This window comes from Diadema setosum, chromosome 10, assembly GCF_964275005.1.
Source record: "Diadema setosum chromosome 10, eeDiaSeto1, whole genome shotgun sequence".
Classification (NCBI taxonomy): Eukaryota; Metazoa; Echinodermata; class Echinoidea; order Diadematoida; family Diadematidae; genus Diadema; species Diadema setosum.
Window position 1 is genome coordinate 37,997,934 of NC_092694.1, and position 14,559 is coordinate 38,012,492.

A 14,559-nucleotide genomic window follows, 5' to 3' on the forward strand; every position below is an offset into this window, starting at 1 on the left:
AATTTACATAAATTCCATTTTTTAAGCTTTTTTCCTTAAAAAATACAATTATTTAGAGACAAAATGTATATAAAAAATGAAATAATCACTTTCAAAGCAATGTATCAATACATTGCTGTGAAAGTGATTACTATACAGAATCAGAGCGTATGACCCCATTTACAGTGCGCGGCCGAGCCTCGCAATTTTGTCCGTTTACACTGCTTGGCTCGGGCGCGCTTTTAATTCAAACCTTTCAATATTTTGTCGTAGTGGCGCTCTGCTTGTAAACAAACGCAATTTGGTATAGCCTGGTTTTCAGACCCTTTGCCAACTGGATTCCGTGGCGACGAAGTCGCCGTTCGGGCAAAGGCCTTTGCCGAAGGAAAAATCCTTTGCAGGACAAAACCACCTTAAACTATACTAGTTTTCCACGTTGAGGGTGTTAATATCGTGAATAGCGAAATAGTACGGGCAGAGGGTCTGGAAGCCAGACTAAAATTGGCCGCGCATTTGGCCCAGTTTGCGTTTACACCAAGAAGAGGCCGGGCTCGGCCGCGGCTCGGCCGCGGCCGAGACCACCTCCAGAGCGAGGCCAAATGCGAGGCCAATTTTGGCCTTGCATTTGGCCTTTTGCGCGTTTACACTGAAGCGGGGCTGGGCTCGGCTGCGGCTCGGCCGCGGCCGAGCCTCGCACTGTAAACGGGGTCCATGTGAGTTTTGTCCTGGCAGCTCATATTACAGGATATAACAGTAGTTGTTGAATTCATGTTCATGGAATACAGCAGTGAACACAGAAATGTACTCATGCACGTTACATGATCAGGAGTTGATTTTTTTCACATGTTGTTTGCGAATAGTACCCAGATCGCAGAATTCCCACAAATAACCCCAGGAAAACAGGTACGGTATGAAGTCTCATTAATAAAGATTGTCTTTGATGCGTTTGAGGTGACAAAAAATGATGTCAAGTATCAAAACTAAATGCAATCGTAGAATTTGCTTTGTGTTTGCTCTGTGTTGTGGGCTGCTCAGATACAGCCCTGTCACGATTTATACAGCGACTGGGCTGAGTATAGTTAGTGTACAGTGTATTTACATAATATGCACAGCCCTGTACAGTGTATTTACATAGTATGTGTATGCACAAGCCTGTCACATCATTATCACAGCAAGTCATGACTGGTACTCTTAGTGGTCTCAGTCTGGTGGCCCCTGGCTGGGCCCCCTGCCTTGGGCCAGCACTTAGGCTCCTGGCCTCGGCCCGGCCTTGGGCCCCGTGAGCCCCTGGGCCCCTGGTCCACCGGGCCCCTGGGCCACCGGGCCCCCGGACCTGGGCCCACTTGGGCTCTGGGCCCCTGGTTCTGGGCTAAGGCCCGTGGCCTTGGGTCCGGCCTTAGGCCCCGCCTTTGGCCCGGCTGTACTTTGTACATGGTCTATGTGAAATCAAGCTTGTCTGTAACTGTATAATTACAAATAATTACAAATAATCACAAATGATCAAAAGGTCCATACTATGAATATATGAATATATAAATATATGAATATATGAATATATGAATATATGAATATATATGTGAATATATATATTATTATATACGATTATATAAATGTGATCAGGCGTTCTGTTACGGTGTCAGATCTGCAGTCATTCATATATAGCAAATTTTATGCATGTATAAATGGCATACATTCATGTGTACAGTATGCTACACTACCGCTATGAAGTAACTTAATGCTCTACCGGGAAAACCGTTCCTTACTGGTAAGATATTGTCTTACCGATCTGCTTTCATTCAAGCATTACCATTTGAAAACGGTTGCAAAGCTGACATGACTACTGGGAAAATACTCACGTAAAGAGAGGGCTAACCGTTGGCACAACTTTTACCATACCGTACCGTTGTTACCGTACCTTTACCGATAGCGCGCGAGTACTGCAGAGCGCGCGCGTCCGCAAATCTGTACTTCTACCAAAGATAGTAGATAACAAGATACGAAGGCGCGCGATAAAAATGGACACATTATGGCTACCCTACATGACGCTGCAAAAGAGAGCTAAGTACAAACTCAGTACAACTAGGAACATCATTCATTAGGTATCTTTATTATCTTAAAAAGATTTAAAAATTATAGTCGTAGCTTTTTTTCGATTAAGGGGATTATTTTGAAGAACGAGATTTTAGAGTAATAAGGATTATTTCGTGGAGGTAAAAATTTGGCAACAACATGATCTCACAATCAAAACGCTTGATAAACAACAACAACATCTTCAAAGACAGCGCGTCTCAGGCAAAAGACACATATCACCTGAGACGCGCTGTCCCTGAAGCCGCTGCTGCTGTTTATCAAGCGTCAAGGCAGCGCGTCTCAGGTGATGAGGAAAATCTTCAAAGTTTTGACCCAGTTCTAAGTTTATTGTGTCTTCCATTATATACAAGTTTTTGTTTTCTTTAAACTGCACCTGATTGTTTTGAGTCCAATGTTCAGAAAGGGGAGAGAGAGAGAGAGAGACACACACACACATCGGAGGAACTTTTGCCTTCACAAGTATGATGATACAGAGTGTAATTGAATATTATTGTTTACCTGCTAGGTGTAAATCCTGCACTTCAAATACGTCAGTAGATACCAGTTCAGTGGTGAAGAAAATTAACATTTCTTGGTACGTAATGCAATACAGACAGACAAACAAACAAACAAACAAAAAAGCAAATTAGCAAGCAAATATCTACACAAAACAAACAAACAAAATACAAACCACACCAAAAGTCTGTGATGTTGATAGTACACTTTTAAAATGGCAATCCTGGAGATGAAGGTTGTATTGTGTAAGAGACTTATATAATTATGCGTTATATTTGGATGATAACGACATAAAATAGCAACAACCAATTATCCTGATGTGTATTTTCATTGCCACGAAACGTATTTGTAAACAAAAGACAGGCACGATTTTGGTCGCCAAAAGAAGAGAGAGAGAGAAAAAATATGGAAAACAGGGGAGAGGGGTTGTAAAATTTAATCAGTGATGAGAAATTGTGCTGCCAAGTCACGTAAATAGAGCACCTAGCATCACCACACAATAGGAAGGGACTTTATGCACTCATTAGGGTTATTCATTCATTCGAACAGCTCAGTGTGGTGGGTTGATGCTATTGTAAACTTTGAAACTTTAATTGCACAATTACTTTCTTGCCGAGCTAAATTTAGTGAGCTTAAACGTGTTTCAAATTGTATGGATGAGAGAATAAATCTGTAATAAGACCGCCCCAAAAGTATTTACATGTGCTTGCTTCTGAGAATAAATCTGTAATAATACTGCCCAAAAATATTTGCATGTGCTTGTATCTGGGCTAGTTCAATATTAAAAGCTTGAAACTAATGAGAAGCTCTTGTGCTGCTAAACATACTATGTTGACAGTGTAAGCCGACTATTGTTTGTCATCTTGGACTGACAACAAGAAATTGGCAGTGTTTGCTGGTTTTCTGGGCATGTGTTTCCTTTCTTTGCACCATGGTGTATATCTTCTGAGTACTGTATTATTCTGAGACAGCAACGTAGGCATGCTTTGGGAAAACAGTCTGTTCTTCAAGTCTACATACTTTTTTTTTAAATATTTTTATTACCCTTGACATGCAGTAGGCAAAGTTGTAAAGAAAATAATAAGCTTTGCTCTGAAGTAAATTCTATAATAAAACATTACGATAAACCAAATTTCAGACAGCTTTTTTTTACATTCAAACAAGTTTATTAATCTATTATTCTTTTTCTTTTAAACTACTAGTAACTTCATTATTTTCAAGGCATGAATTTTGCACACAAAACAGTGACAGAAACTTTAAATTTATTTGCAAGTATTCAATAGGTAACACGATTTGATGCTCAATCACCACATAATGCAAGCTACATGTTTTGTATACAAGAATGGAATCGTGAGTGATGTTTTCAGTATACTATGTGGCATTTGGCGATTATGAATCATTTGGTAATGGAGAGCACCAATTACCCCCTCGCTAAAAATATAAATTATACAAGTAGGGGCAAGGTTCCTGGTGTCTTAAACATCGGAAAAGCAACAACTTTGAAAGCTATCAAGGGATTCCTGCATGCAGATGATATTTTGTCAGACTGTTCATCTTTTTTTTTTTCACTCCTGTTTGCAGTTGTATATCACACATGTGACTGAAGAAGAAGATGCAACATATAAGTAGGTCGCTGACACAAGCAATCTCATCATCTTGGGCAGACTCTGAGCCGTATCCTGGAGATATGAAGTGTTATTTCAGAGAGCAGCAAGTCAATGTGCAAATGACAATATGAGTGGGCGCCGTCTTGCATTGAAAAAAAAGAAGAAGAATAGATTAAAAAAAAGACCTCAGAAATGAATGAAAATGCCAACGGCCAGAAAACGCAGACTCCCTCAAGAAAGATTCAGTGTTTCAGCGCCGAGTACGACTATCAATGAGACTCGCAAAGCCTCTGACATGTTTTAACTCGGGTCATTTTCGCCATGGGGGGTATTCCGCCCGGGGAAGAGAGAGAAATTGTTGACGATATGTGTGGTATTCGCAGAGCCCAGATCCCAAACTGCCTCACTGATACCAATCTTCATTATGATGAACAGTGTTTGTATCACTGTCATGTATGATCGTAATTAAATGCAATGGCTCTAGCCACTTTCAGAATTGTTTATACATTACAAGTACTCAACATCCATCCATTTGACCTGTCCTTTTTCTGATTTGTTTTTTTCCCTCATATTATATTTCTTTTCAAAATGTTTATTCATGGTTTCAATTTTATTCTCTCCCATTTTTATACTTTCTTTCAGTTCATTCACATTGTATTTACCCATACAACAACTGTATTTATATTTGCATGTACACAGATACATTGTATTTTTGCAAATGACGAGATCATAGACACTTTCGCGAGATGTTGTTTTCGCAAATTGACACAAAGCTGTCATAGGAGCACTATTATACCAACGCACGGAAGACATTTTCGGAGATTATTCTATTTTTCAAAGCTGAAATTTTTTATATTTATGTTTACGGTAGGACATGCAATGAGCAAAGTTGCAGAGAAAATTCCAAGTTTTGATGTGATGGAAATTTTTATGACAAATCTGTGATTATTTTTCTATCAAATGGCTAGGAGATCACATTATTGTCCAGGTATCTGAGACATGACGTCTGCCTAGATAACTACCTGTGACAGAAAATTAGAATTTACTCTAAAAGTCTGCCATTCGGCCACAACACAATGTAAGCTATGTGAGAGGAATGGAATCAAAAGTGAAGCTTTCGTAGTACTACTGTAGCATTTGGTAGCATTTATCAATCGTTTTGGGTGAGTTTGCACGTTAGAGCAAAATAAGAGAACTTGGCATACTGTCAACTGAGTCTGGCGTGCAAACGTACATGTACATGGCACATTAAAGCCATCATGTCAGGTACCAGAAAAATGCCAGCTTGGTATGATCTTGCCTGTCTTTATAGTATGGGTCTTCTGGCATGCTAATTACAACTGTAGCTACTGTATTTATAGAGCTTGAGGCTTTGGCAGGGATGGGGTAGGAGTTGGATTTTGCATTAAAGCAGTGTCATTATGATGTATGGATACATATTTATTCTCGAAGCTTTACACTGTCAGGTAGAGAAATGTTGATCAAATAATGGTGCTGGGTTCTATTCTGCCAGAACAATAGGCAGCTGGGAGCCAATTTATCATGTTTACCTGAGATTTAAGATAGGGACGGTAATTTGGGGCCAATTAAGGGCATGGTGCGACGCGATATTGAAGCTAGTACTATTTTGAACCACTGGGAAGATTCACAGACTGCATTTTGTTGCAGTCAATCATATTTATGCCTCCATGCCAAAGGGTGCTAGGGGCACTAGACTGTATCTACGGAGATTTTTTGCCTTTTGCTTTAAAATTATTGATATCATCAATTAACTCTTTGTGCCATGGTGTAAGCCGCCTGTGTACCACATTATTCTGAGACAGCAATGTAGTCATGCTTTCGGAAAACATTCTGTTTGTCAAATTTATGTAACTTTCGTAGATTTTTGTTACCCTGGACATGAAATGATTGAAGTTGTGAAGAAAATGGCACGCTTTGCTTTGATGTAAATTGTATAACAAATTCATGATTGTTTTTCTTTCAAATGACCAGTAGATACATTATTGTATAGAGCCATGACTTTTACATACAAAACAGTAATGAAAACTTAGAATTTATTTGCCAATCCAGTAGGGAACACATCGTTGTATTCAGTCATCACATAAAATGCAAGCTACATGTGGCAGGAATGGAATCGCGAGAAATGCTTTCATTGTACTACCGCATTTGGCGATTTATTGATTGGTTTGGGCGGGTTCTGTGCGTTTGAGCAGGATATGTGAATTTGGCATGCCGTCAACTGAGTCTGGTGTGCAAACATGGCACATAAAGAGTTAAAGGCATAATTTACCATTTGCAGAAGAAACAAAAGCCCAGCATTAGTGCTTTAAAATAGTTCTAAAATGTGAGTTGGGATAGAAACAAGCACTGTAAAAATTTGAATTCGTATAATCGATGTAACATATTGTTAAATACACAAAATGGGAACAGTAGTTATAATACAAATGTTCCCAGACTATAACGTATACAGTTACAGTTTAATGAGAAAAATATTGATATCTCCTTATATTACAGGCTTTATTACAAAAATTTTATATGGTAGGATGTTTTCTAATACAACAGACCTACACATATGCATCAAAAGTGATATTTTGAACATTTTTAAATCACTGCTCCCAAAGGTAAACAGGACCTTTAAGAAATAATTAGTCAAGACGAATGCTTGTTTCATGCAGCAGAAATTCATTGCTTTTCCAAATCGCCATAAACCTTTCATTTAGGCCTACATTGTATGTCACTGTACCTGGGACTTTGAGCAGTGTGTTATAGGCTATGGGCATTTCTGTGCCATTTGGCACAAAACACACAAAGAGTTTAATCAGATGTATGAGTCAGCAAGAGTTGAATACCCAATGTTGTGATGATGAAGGGGAAATAGCAATATTTACATTTTTTAGGGCAAATATGTAACATGTGATAGGGCTCTCATGTCATTTGAGTGACAGTTCATCAATTGGAATCTGTCTTGGATGCGTTGTTGCCCATGTGTACTTTTTGTGTGTGCAAAATATAAAATCAGTTATGGCAAGCAATGTGAATACTTCCCCTCCCCCCCCCCCCCCATGACTTTCATCATAATGGTACAACTTTGCCTTTCCTCTTTGATTAATGCAGAAGAAGGATAACTGTTAAAAAATTAATCTTTCATTTCATTTCATTTCATTTCAATTTATTTTCACATTTCTCACATATATCACAATAAAGTATATAAGTATGAAAATTATACAGAACATAATTTAAACCGGAACATCACTGGAATGTTCAAAAGTTTGTCTTGGTATAAACACAAGGTCTATGTACATGCGAGTTAAACTAAGGTCATAATGCAAAAAATATGAAGTGGCCTACGTAAAAGCAAGCTCGTATAGAGCCGCAGGTCCCGTGATAAAATCAGATTAGGGGAAGTATGAAATACAGATTTTTTTTAGACCATACTGTAACTGGAGGAACCAATTAAAAGGAACAAAAATCAGATCAAATAAGCGTTACTAAATGAAATACAGAATTTGTCAGTTTTCTTTCATTGGAAATATATGTTTTTCCTCTTGTTAAAGACTATTTTGGTATCATTGTAACACTTTAAAACAGAGCAACTCTATCTCATACTCAAATGCCTCCCCCACTTTTTTTTTTTTTTTTTTGAGGGGGAGGGTTTGCGTAGGCTATGTAGAATACATACAGTACTCCAAAATACAGTATGGTCAGGTTTAGGATTACACAGAGCGAATGACAACCTTGTGAATAAAGCTATGATGTGTATCATCTGTATTCATAAATATGTGTACATGTTTTATAAAATTATATTTTTCTTGAACGTTGATATTTCTTTTGAGAAGATGTATGTTGTTGCTTTATATTTTTCTTGAACGTGCATATTACTTTTGAGAAGATGTATGTTGTTGCTTTATAGTTCATAATTTCAGTCAAAAGCATGAATTTAACCTCTGCAGAGGTTTCCCAATGGACAGAATGATATTTCAAAAATAATTCTCTCAAGAGTACTATACAGAATGTATTGAATTATAAATGGATTATGACAGTTACAAATGTATCATCAATTTTACTCCCTAATGATAAGGAATTATACAGCTGTATGAAACATGGTCTTTTTCTTTGTACGAGGGTGTTGTGTTGCTAAGATGAAAACATATTTTCAGATCACAAGTAAAAGTTCGTTCTTGTGGCAATGTTTTGTCTCTTAACCCGTTGAGGATGAGTCTGGCGTATACTCGGGATAGTGTCTATGGGAAATGCGTGTTGTAGCAAATTTAGTCAGTCCTCGATGGGTTAATTCAAGATAGCAGTGAGAGTGCCCACATCAGAATGTGGTAGAAGTTAGAGAGTGTCATGGGACTTTGCTATTGTAAAACATCACTCATTTGCTATCTCTCCTCCCATAAAAAACATAAAGTTAATGTGCAATATTCACAGGATGATGTTTTCATTTTGTCAAGGTGCAAATGTGCGAGAAACTATTTGGGTTGCTAGGGTACCGGGAATGAGTTGGATTTATCCTTGGACGTAACTGCGACCAGAGGATGTGCATCATCAATTGTCATTACGTCAGAGTAATGTAATGATACACGATGAAAAATGTTTTCCATGTATTTCACTCAACGTTCTCACTTTGCAAAGGGTAAAATACTTTTTTTTTTCTCGAGAAAATCTCTAGAGAAGGTGCAAGTTTTATAAACACCTGCCAAAATGAACATTTATTTGCTAATAAGCCGTGCAGTATATTATGAGAATGGTAAGTCATTATAACAGAAACAACTTTGTTTTTTCATGTTTTGTATTTCCTGCATGTTCTTATTTGTCTTTGCCATTTCTTTTTCTTTTTTTTCAACATTTTAGTAGGTAGGATTGAGAGTAATTCTAAATGACTAAAATGTTTTTAAGCCTATTAAATGTAGCAAAGAAGGCAAAAGAAGTTGTTGAAGAATATTTTCAAGAATAAGATGCAACAAATTCTGTGTATTTTCAGTAGATGTTCCAAGACTGTTCATAAAGCACATATTCATGAAGTCTGCTTTTGTACAATTTTTTTCATAGTATGTGAAGTTTATGAATAAATTTTGGAACATGCTGCAATTAGTGCATGTTTAAAATGACTAATTGAAGAGTAAACATTTTTTTTTTCTGACAGTGTAAATCTATTTCAATTAGACATATTGAAGTGAAGTGAAATTTAATCAGTAATTCTGCCATTACTGTGGACAACTATATTTCATCTATCGGATCAAGAGATATATCCAGCGATTTCAAGGAAAATGTCTTGGAGTTGTATTTCCCTTGTCGATGTACACATATGCATTGGTTGGTCTTGATTTGCATCACTTGTCTCAGAAAATGGTCTTAAAAAAATTGATGTCAATTTTTTATCTCTTTGCTTGCACACCTCAGGTCTTTCAACGCAAGGCAACGGCTACGCCAAGCACAATCGGACCGGTCACTCGCACTGCGTGACTGACCAGTACGGAAATATACCAGGTGAGATCCCATAAACTTCCCTCATTCCGCATACTTCGTGTCACTGAAGTGTTTAGAAGAGAAAGAGACTTACATGTTTATACCTTGGTCATTATCGATGGTGGTGTGTGTTGACCATTTGACCATCTTCTTCCATGTGTGTCCAGTTTCTTTTTCTCCTGTGTATTCCCTTTGATTCGCTTTTAGTTATTAAGCCATTGGAAACAGTACATTTATTCACTTGGGGTTGCAAAAAGCACACATTTGTTTCACTCTGGTAGAATGTCATTCTTCTTTGCATGATCTGTGGAATAAAGTTGATGGGATATGACTGTATTATTTCTGTGATGTGTTTGCCAGTTTGCAGAAGAATTCCACCTTTGACAGACCAAAATAGCACATATAATTGTTTACTTCTAATGTTAAAAATGTATTACAAAAATCTAAACATGATCTTTCCATAGACGGCGTAAACTGTAATATATATTTTTCATTAACATGATATGTACATTTTGGAAATAAAAGTAATAGAATGTTACTCAAAATTATATCAGTGGAAAATTAAGCAAAGAAAATGGGATTCTTTGCTCAATTTTCCATTGATAAATAATATTCATTTCTGGTCAGTTTTTCTGTTTGCATTTATCAAATTTATATCAATACAAATAAGATAATAATGATAAAAATGTGATATTTGCATTTATAGATTAAAGAAGCAGCAAACTCTACATTTCTTTCTACAAGATCTCAATTTTCTCCATCATGTAGAATATAGAATGTAAAAAAAAAAAAAAAAACTGCTGAAAACTGCTTGAATATCCGATAGTGGCAAGCCAATGGAGTAAAATAGCTGCAGTAAAAATAGCTCCAGGTATAGAATATTGTAAAAACTTCCATGTGATCACATTTTTTACACTTGGCCAATTTCAGTGAACTTCATTTTTCTACAAATTTGCAGATGACAGCACAGTTACATTTCTCTACATAATTTTAGATTTCCCTGAAAAAATCTGTGTGCTTTGTTGTCAAGTCAGTTCAGTAGAGCGCAAAATTGGCAACACTATCCACATCTGTAGTATGCCAATTTAGCTCATTCTCTCCCTCCATTCTCTCTCTCTCTCTCTCTCTCCATTTCTACCTCTTCATCTTCCCCCTTCTCTTCTTCTTCTTTCTTCACTCTCTTTCAATTTTATACCTTTTTTTTAAAGTATTAACAAGAAAACAGACCCTTGTGTTAGTTTACCTGCTCTTGTGAGCTCTGTTGTGTGTTTTTTTTTCCCGCCTTTTTGCCCTCACTTTCTTTCGTTGTCATTGCTCGGTATCATCTCATGTGCTGAATCACTCGGGTCTTTCTGATTTTTGCCCAGATTTGCTCTTTTCTTTTATGATTGCAAGTCAGTTCAGCTTGGATTTTCACAAGTAAATAGAGTATTTTGCTAGCTGCTAATCCTGGACCAGTATAGCAATCCAATTACGCATTGTTTCGTACAGAGCTTTCCTAGTCTATATGTGACCCTGCATCACAAAATGAACAAAGAGTCGTGGATTTCAAGTTAAGGGCAGATTCTGAAGGAGTAGACTCTTAGCTTTCAAAAAATGATGTATTATCCGACTGAAATGGATTCCCCTATTACCTATCTAAATACTGGAAAGAAAGCACACACTCTGGAAAAGTGTGAACGGAGAAAAGAGGTTCTGAAGTACACGGTCTATTCAAGTGTTTAATCTTTACCTAGCCACGCTAGCTGTGTGATGAAAGAGACAAAACACAGGATGTAGACCATTGGAGCAACAACAATGAAGGGATTATCAGATTAAGCTGAAATTTAGCATGCTCTATTAACACATTTTGTCCATGATTATTGGCAACTTTCAAAGCAGTAACATCATTCATTCAAAAGTTATTACACTTGAAAGTGAAGAGTGTGCAAACGATTTCAAGAAATGAAAAAAGGCCTCTAGGATTTACCTGATCATTCTACTTCCTCAAAAAAAAAAGGGTTGTAGAAAAACTGCTGAAAACACACTTTCCCATTCATATTATGATCCCAAACTAAAGACTAATGTAGAAGAAGTATAGCTCTTTCAGAAAATATAAAAAACTCAACATTGACTCGATTGACCCATTCTATCTATTTTGAGTCCTCACGTAAAATCAAAGGCTGCGACTTTTTGTTTGCTTTGTGATGCACGGTCACAGTACATGTAGGAAAATTAAACAAACAAATTGAAGTGACATGCAACACAGAACACTCTAATACTCGAGAATTTGGTGATACCTAATTACACGCATTGAGAGGTAACCACAGGCTCAGTATGAAGCACACAGTACTCTGTGAAATCTCATTTTAGGCCCGTTCACACACAAGGGAAAAAGTGAGATTTAAAAATTGATTTTCTTATCGCGATCAAAATTTTGAAATTTTTTCCTGTGTGGACAGAAAAATTTCACTAATTTTCGCGATCCTAATCGCGATCCAACTCGCACTATTAGTGCGATTTTTCAGAATAATTGCAATTATTTTGCCAAGCGTCGTGTGTGTGAGCGCGATCGAGATTCGGAAATCGGTATTTTTAATCCCATCGTTCGTAGCGCATGAATGTCAACATTATTGGGACCGCGGGGTCAGTCTTCGGTCATGCAAGTTTCGTGCATGCGCAATTTGGCCACCGATCGTTCTTTCCTTGCTGCGAAGTGTGATTTTTCCTTGTGTATGAATGGTCAAAAAAAAAAATCGAAATTTGGATCGCAATTGTAATTTCGATTTTCGTTGAATGTGCACGGGCCTTTTGATGACTTTTTGTAGGTGATTTGTTGTGTTTCTTTGTTTTTTACATGCTGATAAGAAGATCAGTTGTATTAAGCTTTGTTGGTGTGTGTGTTTCTTGCACTGCTTTCTCAATACAGGGATGCTGACTTTTAACCTGTTGAGGATGCCTGAGTATACTCAGGCAAGCGTCTATGGGAAATGTGTGTTGTAGCAAAACCAAACTGTCCTCAATGGGTTAACATGTTCCACAAATGAACAGCAAGAAAAAACAAACAAACAAACAAACAAACAAATAGTCATCAAAAAATATCTTTACATTTTATATGCCATTGTTGTAGGCAAGTTCTGCAATTTTAATGTATTTTCATAGGCTTTTGGGAAGAGAAGAAGATCTTCTGTTTATATGTTAGTGAAAATGTCTCCTTTCGATTTTGAATTATTGGGAAGTAGCAGCTGTGTAAGAGCACAGTATAAATCCATCAGGTGATACAGATGAGAGGTAAATACTGAACTTTTAACCACAACTTAGCATGATTGCCCTGGTGGGGGGAAGGGGAATAGGAAAGATGTAATGGATCAGAGCTTTTTGGGAAATGATAGGTCAGAAAAAAAGGAGATGAGAGAACCGCACAGTAAATCATCAGCTGTAAACAGAGTATATGTCTCCAGGAGTCTTTTACAAGTAGGGAAACGAAGGCATCTACATGCCAGAGCATAAAATGATCGCCTCGATCCTCTTATGGCGGCGGTTGAGAATTATGCTTTTTGGAGGCAACAAATTTGTGGGCTCTCACATCTCCTGTTACATGACAGTTAGTGGGAGTTTTCTATAGCTTGTTTGGTACAAGATGGTGCTTAACTCCGAGTGCAATAGAAATTCAGGTCATGGCAGTAAAAAAAAAGAAGAAGATATATATAGTCTGCTTGAAATTCAGGCCATAATAAAAAAAAAATATATAAAAGTATAATATACTGGGGTGACAAGACCTCGTATCTAAAAAAATGTCAAATGCTCAGGAGAGCCAAAAAAACATGGCGGGCAAAGCACTATGGCGAATGAGATAGCCTTTCCTTGGACATGCTGTGGTAGCTTCATTTTTGGGGTAAGACAGTTAGGATTTGGACAGGACATCACTTAACCAATTATTTGACCATTAATCCAAAAAAGTCATTTTCACCAAAATTTCAGATACAAAATCTTGTCACCCCAGCGACGATATAACAGTATTATACTTCCTTCTTGCATTGCAGTAGTGTAGACACTTCTTTGATGCCAATTTTCAGTTTTATTCTGAAATTTATAGTTGAGACTGAGCAGACCAGCTTGACAAGAGGAATAGTAGACCCTTGTTATCTCTTCTCTATTATCTAGAGGGCAGAAAAATATGGTAACAGTTTGTTGTCTAATCACAGCATCTTGTTTTGACACTGCATTTCTGTTTGTGATGAAGAATGAAAGAGAAGGAAAGATGGTAAAATCTTGTACAAACACACCGTCCAGATATACCCAGGGGGTGCAGGAACTGGCGAGGGAAAGAAAATAAACGAGTCCGGTGTAATTAAAAAGCGCAGGTGGAACGGAGATTGGAATGGAGCTGCCAAACAATTCTAAGTTGCGGCTTATGAACAGCGTGGAGACTTGTCAAGAGCCTTTTCAACCTGTCCTACTTGTACAGTCTGCATGTCTGAATAATACCAACTTGCCTCTAGATATGACAGATCTGGAATTTCTGCGGGAGACAAACGCTACGCTGTTGCTTGTACGTGTACACCCGCAATCTATCTGGTGCCATCCAGTTTTCAAAATAACTATGTTGGCTTCTTCCCATTCAGTTTATTAGAGGTGATTTTATCATTCCAGGCCCCGTATAAAGCTGTAAAACAACAACCAGTAAAACATCACAGATATCAATCCATCTATCTATCTGTTTATTTATCTATCTATACGTATGTCTATCTATTTTTCTATCTATCTATCTATAGATCTATCTACAAGTATCTCTCTCTCTCTCTATCTTTCTATCTATAGATCTATCCGTCTATCTATCTATCTTTGTTATCTATCTGATCTATGTATATATCTATTTATCTTTTATCCATCTGATCTATGTATTTATTTATTTATTTATTCATTTATTTATCTATCT

General features: G+C 37.2%; 1 protein-coding gene across 1 annotated transcript in view; it reads left to right on the forward strand.

Moving 5' to 3' along the window:
- The window catches only part of LOC140234202 (probable 3',5'-cyclic phosphodiesterase pde-5), a 116,031-nt gene that overhangs the window by 6,702 nt on the left and 94,770 nt on the right, over nucleotides 1–14,559 (forward strand). The window contains exon 2 of the mRNA XM_072314269.1: nucleotides 9,576–9,662. Within this exon, the coding sequence (XP_072170370.1) occupies nucleotides 9,576–9,662 (87 nt within the window). The remainder of the gene's footprint in view (nucleotides 1–9,575; nucleotides 9,663–14,559) is intronic.